The 12,174-nt window shown below is 37.0% G+C and overlaps 1 protein-coding gene across 1 annotated transcript in view; it reads right to left on the bottom strand.

The window, feature by feature from the left end:
• Positions 1-1,183: 1,183 nt before the first annotated feature.
• The window catches only part of LOC106065348 (transcription factor RFX4-like), a 40,445-nt gene continuing 29,454 nt past the window's right edge, over positions 1,184-12,174 (bottom strand). Inside the window, exons 12-20 of the mRNA XM_056009498.1 lie at positions 9,314-9,517; positions 7,940-8,034; positions 6,843-6,960; positions 5,916-6,032; positions 4,884-5,027; positions 4,625-4,733; positions 3,197-3,371; positions 1,958-2,076; positions 1,184-1,538 (exon numbers count right to left, since the gene is read on the bottom strand). Of these exons, the coding sequence (XP_055865473.1) occupies positions 1,226-1,538; positions 1,958-2,076; positions 3,197-3,371; positions 4,625-4,733; positions 4,884-5,027; positions 5,916-6,032; positions 6,843-6,960; positions 7,940-8,034; positions 9,314-9,517 (1,394 nt within the window). The 3' untranslated portion in view covers positions 1,184-1,225. The remainder of the gene's footprint in view (positions 1,539-1,957; positions 2,077-3,196; positions 3,372-4,624; positions 4,734-4,883; positions 5,028-5,915; positions 6,033-6,842; positions 6,961-7,939; positions 8,035-9,313; positions 9,518-12,174) is intronic.

Below are 12,174 nucleotides of genomic sequence, written 5' to 3'. Positions count from 1 at the left end.
AAAAGGGAGGAATGGAGAAAGACGCTCGACAAATCTTGCCTGGTGCCCCAACGGTCCAACCGACTAAGGGATAGGTAAAGGTAAAAAATAGAAATGGCATCAAAGTCGCATGCCATGGAAGCAAAGAATTATTTTCTAAACGCACAAGCAAAACATTCCTTAATTGGAGGGCCTAGGCGATGTGAATTGGGTGGACCCACATGAAATAGAAAAATAAAATAAACAGTGACAAAATTAAATTGCACAATTGATTAAAAACTTAAATGTGTTCCAATAATAACATGGTGACAAGTTTCTCAGGTTCTTCTGAAAAAAAATAAATAAATAAAAAGACCTCCACCAATCAGGGACCTTTACGGCTACCTAATTAGTCTATGCCTAAGTCCGGCCCTGGTCCAATGCTCGATACAGTTTAATATATATCCTGTAGTGCCTGTTGCTTAGGTGAAGATCAGAAGATTGCATGCGTCTGTCCGTGCTTATTATCACTGGTGCTGAGTTAGATTTAATTAAACAGACGAACAAGACATACACAAGATTTGATGAACGTCAACTGAATGAATCCACTTCATATACAGAGTTCTAACAGTTGAATACAAAACGGGAACATTCAGTCTCAGTCGCTATTTTTTACATATTCATACTAAATTAAAGAATGTCAAGGACGCTATTTCGAACCTGTTGGCAACTAACTGAAAATTGATCTATAATTTGATTTTCCATTTGATTTGTGACGTCATTTTTTGTCTCGTTCATAGCTGGTCGCCTAAAGTGTGTCGCATCGTTATAGAAGATCTGAACACTTGACTGACCTGCTATGTCACAATCTGTGGGTAGTTTAGACCAATAGCTCGTTGCCACGTCGTACAGGTCAGTGTGGAGGCCTTCTTTAACGGTTGGTCTCGGGAAGCGGGGTCGAGAGGCCAAGTGAGCTTGAACTTGGCTTGGCTTGGCTACCTAGAAGGGGGCTCGAGGTTCGACACCCGACTCGGGCAGAGTTGTGTTTACTGAGCGCCTAAAAAGGCAGCACGGAAAACCAACTCCTAGATACCCCCTTCCCCGGGTCGACAAATGAGAGTGGACCAAAGCGCTCTGAGCATGCTGTAAGCATGAAAGTAGCGCTATATAAAAGCTATAATAATAATACAATAGGAAGCAACGTGAAGAGATATATAGACACTGTTTAATACTGAAATCAATTATGCGAATACGAATGGTGAATTGATTATGAAAATAATGAACTATTTAAATCTTTAAACTGTTTAGGCAGCTTGGCATGTTCAGTGTCTCTCGTGACGTCTACTTGGCATTTTCTTTTGGACACCGACCCCCACGAGGTTGTATAATCCAGGAAAGAAGAGCCGATAAAGCCCAAAGAAAAAGTTTCGGAGCTGACGTCATTTTCTGTTGGCGTGTCTTTGGCATGCGCATGAGCGCTACCTTGATATGACGTATTATATCCGTCCATTTTATTAACAGGACCTGAGACGTGAGCTTCAGGGATTTGCTGAAATGGCCGAGCTGTTTGCAGATCTGAGCTGATGAAGTGATAAAAACATTAAGTGAATCAGACGAACAATTAAACATGAAAGCAATACTTGAAACATTATCTTATAGATCAATTGATTAAGAAGTGTTATTCGGAACTCTGAAAAATGATACGAACACTGGCTCTTTCGACTAGCCTGCTGCAGGAATATACATGTTTCAAAACTAATTATTAATTTAAGTTGAATTTATGTTATTCTTCTTAGAAATATAAGAACAAAAGAGAAACATATTTTAAATTGAATAACATATAAAAATGTTTAATTTAGCAAAACTTAATCCTACATATTTATGTAAAATTATCTCATTATATTCGTTGGTATTTGCAATTGCTGATTTTTTCCCCCTATTGATTAGTTTGACAACAGCAAACATTGGTAATATAAAAACGAGACTGAAATGATCGAACCTGTTTGTATTGAAAACAGCGCCAGTTCTAGAGCGCTCATTTGAACAAGGAAACAGGAAGTGGCTATTGTTGTTCAAAGTGCTGGGCTCGGGCCTAATGTTGTGGCAGCCTGGGGAAAGCTTTGCAAGATAGAACAGAAGAGCATTGAATGGGTGGTAAGTACATGCAGACTCATGCTTTACAAAGAATAACTAATCAATACATGGTGGTCGTTTTTGTTTTAAACAAAAGTATATTTGAATTGACGTCATATTGAACTAAACTGCTTATAATTATAGGAAATAATGGAGTAATGTATAGACAGGCGTTCGTCCACTAAAAGACTACGTGTGAACGAAATTGAAAGAATAATGAGTTTTCAATTGTTTCATGTTATGTCAACCTGACCTTTTTTTTTTTTTAGATTTAACCAAATTACACATACACACACACACATACACGCGCGCGCATTCAGACAAAACTTATTATGATTGCAATTCAAAACAGTAGTTTGTCCTTGTGTAAAATGCACAAGATGTATTCGCTGACAATGTCTTTGGAGAGAGGCAGTGCGTCTATCTTAACACCAGTGACGAAACCAATGAATTCTTTTTCGTACAATAGTCATCAACAAATCCTAAGCTCAAACACATCTGTTCAGTGCCAGAGATATCTACATTTTCATTACCGAAATACCAAGAAAACGCAGTCAATTTATGCTGCTGCTCGTATATTTTTGTTTCTGCTGTTTCTTCTATCGTAAACTGGTGGACGTGTTTCACCTGCTATTTTATCGAGCGCTAACACTGACCGCATTTCCGCATGACGTAAATACATTGACCAAGATGGATGCACTCTTCACTCTTGTTCAAAGAAACGTTCACATATATTAAGTCGAAAGAAATTTGGCAAGGATTGTTCCTCCAAGACAAAACAACAACAACAACAACAAAACTTTTATCATATTCTATGCCTTTATCATATTCTTTGCCTTTACTAAATATAATTATAACTATAATTATGTGCAAATGAAAACTAATCGTTACGACTAATGTGCTATAGAATATTAAATTGCAAGCCTATAATAAAGCGCATATTTTTTAAAGGCGTTTTTGAATGTTGGACTTATGAGCGAATTTTTTAAGTACTATTAACACACACAAATTAAGTGGATAGTAAAATAGAATTAAACGCAAAAGCAAAAGAAAGTAGGTCTATATCTCTAAATGTATTCAACCAGTCTGATTTCGATTGTTTTACCTGCTGTAGGCTGAGACATCCTGGATATGATTCGCTATAGCAGACTTGCTGGGGAATCTGATGCTGAGGTTCCACGTGTGGTTGGTGGTAGTGGTTCTTCTGCATGGGCTGATGCGTCTGCTGGTTTTCCTGTTGATGTGGACGTGCTTGGTAAGCGCAGCTGCTGCTGTCTCTGCTGTAAGATACAGACAATGTACTATTATTAAACGATATATTCACCAAATCTAATTGAAAAACATTCATTGTCAGTTCAGTAAAACATCAGTTGCTCAACTCTTGTGGGCAAAGTAGGATATCTGCCTATTTCAACGTCGATTATAAATAAACGTTATATGCAATTATTAAATAAGTAGACCGCCTAGAAAACACATCGTTTAGCGTGGCATATTTCAAAATTACTGTACTTCAAATGATTGTTAAAAGTAGAAAGGGAAGTAATGAGACATTTTATTTGTCTATACTTGTAGTTGAAGTTACGGACTTACGTCCCTTAAGTTTATCTTTATTTGAAAAAAAAAAAAAAAGATGAACGAGGTAAGTTAAGGTTAGAGGTCAAAGTAATGGCCATATCGCAACAGGTCCAGACTTTGCAATGCTGATCTTTTTTACGAACTGAGAGGGCTTCATAAGTTTCTACCTCTTTCAGCTAAGTCAAGGGTATCCATGTGTTTATCTACTCTTTGATTTGTACTAGAAACTTTGGACTTATCAAAGTCATTCCATTTCCCGGTTGATTCTGACAATATGCTTCATGTTATAATGTCACTAAGAAGCAAGGAGCTCTTATACGAATTTGTCCTTGCATATGGAATGAGAAATGTGCTTTTCGTTTCTGTTCACATAACCGTCAAAGACATGTTGACAGTGGCGTAGCTAGGGCGGGGGAGGTAGGTCCAATTAGAGCGTCCCCCAGGTCCCCACTTGAGGGGTTCCCCCAAATTAATTTTCTTTTTTTTTTTTATTAAATATTAAATATTACGCCACTGCCATGTCATCGTGGAGTCAAAGATACTAGACAGTATTGATCTAGATTATTTTAGATTCCAGATGATGTTACAGATGGTTTTGCTGCACAGAAAGCACAACGTGAGGGGATATGACTTTGTCACTTGTGCATTATCTCGCCAATAAACAACGGTATTATTCAATAAGAGTCTTAATGATTATTTTTTTGTTAATCTTAATTCTATACTGTACTAATTTGAATTTAGACAAATATTTATTAAGTACATTATCTCATGTCATGATGTGAATGTCTAAATGCAGGGGCTCCTAATAAAATCAAGCCCATTTGGCCCCCCACATCCCTAGTTACGCCACTGCATCTGTAACAAGCTAGGTATACGTTATATATTATGCTGTGATTCCTTTCTGTTTGTAATTCAATGACGATCTTTAACAGAAACTATGAAAGGGGACTTCACTTACATCATTGTCCTGTAGACACACGAGTCTAGGAAAGAACTACTTGATTGAACTGGTGAATGCTCTAATGACTCTTCATCGCTGTTACAGCTTTCACTTCTGCTGTCGTAATCTAAGAGGTGGATTCAATATACAAAATACAAATACTTATATACAAAAATTGAATAGGATCAAAAAATTTGTGTAATCATTTTTGAAAGTGTTTGTTTCAGCGGCGTATATAAGGGTTTAGTGTGAGAAGAGGTGAACTTGATTTGTTTACCTGAGTCTGTAAAACTGTTCCAGCTACTTTCTGAGCACAGGGCGCCTCTGTCTGAGTGTAAGGTTTTATTGAAACATGTGGAGTCCATATATGAGCATCTTACTAAGGACGGGTCTGGCAGGGCACCTTGTTCGTACAGATCACCTGACACATGTATCAGCAAAGTTAGGGTATAAAATAATAGTATTTATTTATTTATTGCTGGAGAGAACAAAAACCTGCGCTATTGTTTCTTTATTGTTTTAATGGTCTTTTTTAAAAAAAAAAACAACTTCCAAACTAGTGAGCAACTAACGGGCGGTAATCACGAAGATGCAATAAGAATATGAACCACCACATACTATTGTTGAAAGTTTAGCTCAATGCTTTTTTTCTTTTGTTGTCAATAAAAATAAACTTTATAGAATCCTAAATGCTGCTGGTAAAATCATTGGCAAAAAACAAACCCCATTTGGGCAGTTGTTTGAGACAAACATCTATAAAAAAAATCTAACAAGATCCTCGAAATAAAGAATCACCCTTTGTGTCAGAATTTTGTGATTTTACAATCACATAAGGGATATAAGACACCGATAGCAAAGACAAACAGACACAAACACTCTTTTGTTCCCCTGGCAATCAAATCATTAAATAAGAACAATCTGATATAAGTTTTGTCACATGTAAATTATGAGTGAATTTCTATACGGACAATAAAGATTATTATTATTATTAAAAGTTACTTTAAATTTAGTGCTTAATGAATAGTATAGTTACATAGTGCATCGTGAAGATGTACACTAGGAGAGTGCTGATATTGACGGAGCATGGACACTCTAACAAGTATATATGCTCTAATATACAAGAAGAGATATTGTGGTATTCCTTTTGCTTTTGTAACGTTTGCCATATTTCTTATCTATTATTCTAATTGGATATCATGCATGTTTCTTATAGTTGGTGAAAATAATATTTTTTACTTTAGTTACTCTATACTAGTCTATACTCTATAGTGACAACTGAAACTATACTGATAAAAAAAATAAAAATTACCTCTTATCTCCCCTTTCAAATCCTGCATAAATCTATTGACTTTCTCCTCCTGGTGAAGCGTCTCAATCTTATATAAAACATAATCGTTGAAAGTCAGATGAATAAGATGAAATGATCCTTTAGAATAAAACAAAACATAAACTTGTATTAATCTGGATTTGGAGGTCACTAGGAGGACAACTATTTTGTCTATCATCCAGGGGCGTAGCTAGGAATTTTCCATCGTTTGGGGCCCCATAATTTTGCGTAATATTTAATTTAAAAAAAACCTCTCATTTGGGGTCCGGTGGGATCTTCAAATTCTCTCCCCTCCTGAATTAGATGTCCTTTATGGTTCGAGATGACCGCATCCCTTTTTTTGAACCAAGGCTTTTATCCCGTGGCCAGGATGAGAAATTGGCTCTTCACCAACTCCTCTGTCAGGAGTCCCCCGGCAACTAGGTGATCATGTAGTCACACCCGGCTTGTCATGTTGCACGGTCCTCCAAGCCTCGACATGAGTTCCTCCTCTCATTAGCCAAGCCCCACGTGGGGGCCCTCTTTATGCCTATACTGTCCCATCGCACCCGTGAGGGTACCATCACCACTCGTATGGGCCCCGTTGGGGAACGGGGAAATGGGGGTTTCGGACTGGTTAGCAAGCACATCCCCACCACGTGCAGGTACACTCGCTAGAGCATAGAGTGGTAGCTCACTGGGAGCCCTGTTAGCTCTCTCCCCTCCTCCCCCCACCCTAGCTACGCCACTGCTTTCATCATTTAAACTCCAATAAATAGTGTGCTATTTATAACATAATCTTTTTCTTTCTCTCTTTCCTTCTCTCTCCTTCTGTCTCTCTCCGTCTTTCTCTCTCCATCTTTCTCTCTCTCTCTCTCTCTCTCTCTCTATTTCTCCTTCTCAGAGTAGTAACCAGGACAAGAGACTCACCAAAACTAGGAGCGCTATGTAATGTCATGTCACGAATCACTCTGGTTCCAAAACACGACCACATCAGTAAAAACTGTCTGGAGAGAGGACTAAAAGATCCAGGTTTTCTTTGACATACCTGTGCAGCAATTTAAAAATGTAACACAAAATAAAGCGATGCATTAATATAATGACAACGAAACAAATAAAAGTATTATTAGCAAAATATCATTGAAATACAAGATTACAAAGACAGTTTAAGTGGAAACACAAACTCAAAATGGTTTCAATATTTTCAGAAAGAATATTAGAATGAAATTCCATCAAAGGCAAATGACAGAGAAGAATGGAGAAAGAAGGATGACAGACCTTGAGTGGTGCCCCAAAGGTCTAGCAGATCAAGGGATAGGTGAAAGTGAAGGTGAAGTTAGATGTGAACCTGGCCCAACTGATTTCATAAAAAGATTATCTTATTGATCTAATTGTTTTGTATAGGGTCAATCTCTTATTCAAAGCCTCAAGAAAAAAACATTTCCGTTAAAAAAAAAAAAAAAAAAAAAAAAAGTTTCCTTTGGTTTAGTGTTCCGAGTTATGAGACCAGTATGTATTTCACATGATGATATGAAAAACTACTTATTGATTGTTGTTTTAAATTATGACCAACTTATTTGCATGGTAAATAGATTTTTTTTTCTCTTTAAAAAAAAAAGTTAACATTTTTTTGTAAAAATAGTATTTAGTATGACAGAACTTTGCAATACAATTGTAAAAAATATATATTTTATATAAAAAATCTAAAACCATTTGCATAAATGTGTTGAAAAAAATGGTAAATTATCTCTCCCTTACTAGAAAGCCTCCAGTGCTTGTTACTATTAATAGTCAATAGTTGTAAAAGTGGTGTATTTTTATGAAAAAAACTGCTTGCATAATTGATTTAAAAAATTGTTTTTTTCGCTTTCAGAATATCTTGATGTCGGATTTTCAATATCTTTTCCAGTTTACGAGATCTAAACAGGACGGACGGACGGACATCGGTATATTTTCTTACATACATATGTAATTATGTATTGATTGAATGAGTGCATTCTTTCTAAGCAATATGGAGACCAACTGACCTTCACAACACATGTATCAACCATAGTGTCCAACCAATGAATGTAAGCTTCAATAGATGCTTGGTCTTCTAATAACTTTTGAAATTGGTAGCACACTGTGGACATAATAAATCATAAAAAAAACGTAAACGTTTAACAAGTCAAACTCTTAGTAGCTAATACTTGTATTTGACAGAATAAAATTTAGGATCATAACTAAATTCTTATGATTTATTTAAATATACGAATATACCATGTCAAACTTTCATAAAATATATTGCTTATAAAAGTTGTGTGTTAAAGATAACTCGTGATAGATTATAAAAGAAGAAGACTTTTCTATCTGACAAATCAAGAATCAAAGTTCTGAAACAGAAATGATGCTGCTATGCGCTATGGCTGAGCGGTAAAGCGATTAGCTTCCGAACAGGAGGTTCCGGGTTAGAATCCTAGTGAAGAATGGGGTTTCTAATTTTGGGATCGTTAAGGGCCTCTGAAGTCCAACCTCTAATGGGTACCTAACATTAGTTGGGGAAAAGTAAAGGCAGTTGGTCGTTGTGCTGGCCACATGACATCCTCGTTGACCTTTGCAACATCTGCCCCATAGATCGCAAGGTCTGAAAGGAGATCTTTACTTTATTCTTAAGTAGAATATCCTTCCAAAGATAAGGAAACTTATGCGAAATAGAATCAGACACTTAAAACATTTGGAACAAGATGGTATGGATGGCCCAGAAACTTAGACTTAGACTTAGGTCCTCCAGCGCTGTTCAGCGCATTGGGCGGCAAGCTGTCTCCATAAAGATCTGTCATTGGCAATGTCTGAAGCCTCCTCCAACCTGGTGTCCACCGTTTTTGAGGTCCTCCGTGAAGGTGTGTCGCCAAATAATACGAGGACGTCCCTGTTTGCGCTTTTCTCATATTGGCTTCCATTGTTATCGCAACTCTTGGTGTGCGTAATTCATTTTGACGTAGAACATGTCCAGCAAACCTCATGCGATGCTCTGTCACAACCTCACTAAGTGTTCGACTCCCAGTTCGGCTTAGGATTTCCTTGTTTCATAAGCCCAGAAAGGACTATGAATATCTATATTTTGGCATCCCATTCTTCCATAGAGGTTATGGGCTGTAAGTTATATATATAATTGTTCTAGTACTGAAAATGAAATATTAAAGAACAACTTCTGTTGTTACTAGCAGCAAGTGCCGCGTGCCTATGACGTATCCATTGATTATGTAATCAACTGCACTGTAATTCGCCCATATAAGTACACTCATATTATATCAACATACAACAGTAACCGTACAATTAGAAGCTTACTTCACAGTCTATTAGTTAGGGAGGGTTCAAATAAATATAAGCCTATTTAGACTAAAATCTTTTTAGTGACTTACATTCCGACATGACCCTATGTTCCTTGTCCGCGCAATGGCTCAACGTATATAAGGTCTGTTTGACGATGCTGTTTAGGTCAATGCTCAGCCAGTCGAGAAGCAGCTGACCTGTGACCTCCTGTGACGCCAGCACTGTCCTGGACGCTTGGGCCAAGTGACTGAGGGATAACTTTCGTTTCAACAGTTGTGTCAAATGTTTGGCTACTGTACAAGATCAAATGGCAAAAACTAAAAGTAGTTATTGAAATTATTAGCAACTAAGATTTTAACACTGATGTGTAACATAAATAATAAAATTAAAGACACTTTCTCCGGTGATTAAAACACCAGATGAAATTTACAAAATGCTTGTTACTAATTAATTAATCTTGTGGTTTCAATAGTTAGGTAGCATGTCTTTGCTATTAAATAATATTTCTATTACTATTATTATATTATTAGGTTAATCACTTTTCAATTGTTTATGATTTAATACTTTTGAATTATGAGAAATTAAAAAAAAATAAAATCCTGTGGTGGGAAAACTGAGTGTGGCGAGGACCATTTTTCAAAACGTCACCTTTGAAATTTACTTAGTGCTCACGCGAACCTTCAATGTGCGCACATTTAAGTATCTCTCCACCACCCCACCCCTCCCATTCACAATACAAGCCAGGTGAGTAATAGCGCAATCATTATCACCGGGAACATTTTCCTTTTATAATCGGTTAAATGCGTTCATCTTATTCCTTATGTACATAACTGTAGACCCACCATGACTACTGCGAGAAATGGTTTCTAGTGTCCAGACAAGTAGTTGAGTTGCATTTATAAGCATCTTATTAGATCTGGCACTATTTTGGTCTAGTCAGATAACAGGATTCAGCTCTAATATATAAAAGTCAATCATAGCTCTACGTCGTTTACTCAAGACCACATCTAGAAAAACTAGATCTTATTTATAAATAAAATTCATTACATTGGCGTAGATTGGGAGGGGGTTCAAATAAATTCGAAAGACCCGCCGTACCCCCTTGAATGTTTTAATTTTTATGTTACATTAAATATTAAATATTACGCCCCTGCCATGTAACATGGCTATTCACTTGGAGTATAACACATACTAGACAGCGTTGTTTCAGATGTCCTTGCGTCACAGAAAGCACGACGTGAGATGATGTGAATTGAGATTGGTCACGTGTACATCCTCTAGCCAATAAACAACGCAATATCCATTGAGAGCAGTGGCGTAACAAGGTACCCGTTGGACCGGGCTCAGGAATGCGAAGTTGGGCCCCCTCTTATAGTGTGACTGAACCCAAACTGGACTCTACTGTATCTAATGAGAGAGTACACGTCAATGAATACAAACTTCTACGCCAGACAGTGCACAAGGAACACCTGATCCTCACGGAGTCAAGGAGAACAATTTCCTCAAGCTTTGGATCTGTCCTGTCTTGGATTCTGTGTGTGTGTTGCCTTACACTACTTCAATTATTCTAATATGAGTCCGAAAACGTCCAAGGGACACAACAATTAACAGATGGGGATGATCATCTTGTCATTTTATCCGTCGTTTTGATTAGCAGTCTATTCACTAAACATCTTGCTACAAACCCTAGCCACAGTCTTCTCCTATCATGTATCCGTATTCTGCAACGTCTTTCGTTTGTCTGACTACGTCACTACTTGTACCGTCGCTAAAAACTATATAATAAAATATATTACTATAAATATATTTATTTACAAACTAACATAATCTCTAAAAAAAAATAGCTAGTTGACTGCAGATCATTTGAAGGGCCAATGTCATTGGTCAACTATGTAAAATGTCGGGACTCCAAGTAACATGCTGAATCTTCAGATATTCTGAATGTGTATTGCTTGACACACAGGTATAGGAACCTGAGAACTGTGATAGTAAATGTAATTGTTTTGTCAGGCCCGTCTTGTTATTGTAACCCAGTAACCCTCATTGCTGACATGTCGAAAGAATGCGCTAATTAACTGATTGGTGGTGGGGAGAGATAGGGGCAGCAAAGTGTTTAACATGCCTTTAGCAAATCAAACTAGATAAGAGCTGTACAGATCTCACAACTTTCAACACACCTTTTGGTAGATATAAGTTTTTACGACTACCTTTTGGACTAAACTCTTCTGCGGAAGTATTTGCAAAAAGATTTCACCAAATTTTTGAAAATATTGAAGGTGTTGAAACCTACATGGACGAAATATTGATAGCTGGTAGAACTACAGAAGAATATGAAGGGAAACTTCAGAAAATTCTTGACACAGCAAGAAAGGAAGGAGTTAAATTGAAACTATCAAAATGCAGCTTTAGAGTAAAAGGATTCAAATTTGTTGGACACATCATTACAGATAAGTGAAATCAAGCCTGACAATTCCAAGATTGAACCATTTCACACTATGCCATGCTCTTAAAACCGCAAAGAACTAGAAAGATTTCTGGGCATGATAAATTATCTTGGCCAATTCATACAAAATCTGTTTGTAGTTACTTCCCACTTGAGGGAGTTACTTAAACAAGATAATGAATGAATGTGGTTGGAACAACCTCAGAATGTTACTAACTACCTAAAAAGTATGATCACAACCGCCCCTGTCTTGCTTTTATAGTGCTTCACAACCAGTCAAGTTGTTAGTACATGCTTCGCAAGAGGGACTTGGAGCTGTATTAATTCAAAATGAGAGGCCAGTGGCTTATGCATCAAGATCTCTTACAGTCTGTGAAAAACGTTATGCACAAATAGAAAACGAAATGCATGCTATTGTCTTCGGAGCTGAACATTTCCATTATTATAGATATGGACGTCAAATAACAGTTGAAACAGATCAAAAACCATTGAAAGTGATCATCAAAA

The sequence above is a fragment of the Biomphalaria glabrata genome, chromosome 14 (assembly GCF_947242115.1).
Source record: "Biomphalaria glabrata chromosome 14, xgBioGlab47.1, whole genome shotgun sequence".
NCBI lineage: Eukaryota > Metazoa > Mollusca > Gastropoda > Planorbidae > Biomphalaria > Biomphalaria glabrata.
This window is presented reverse-complemented; position numbering and strand designations above follow the sequence as displayed.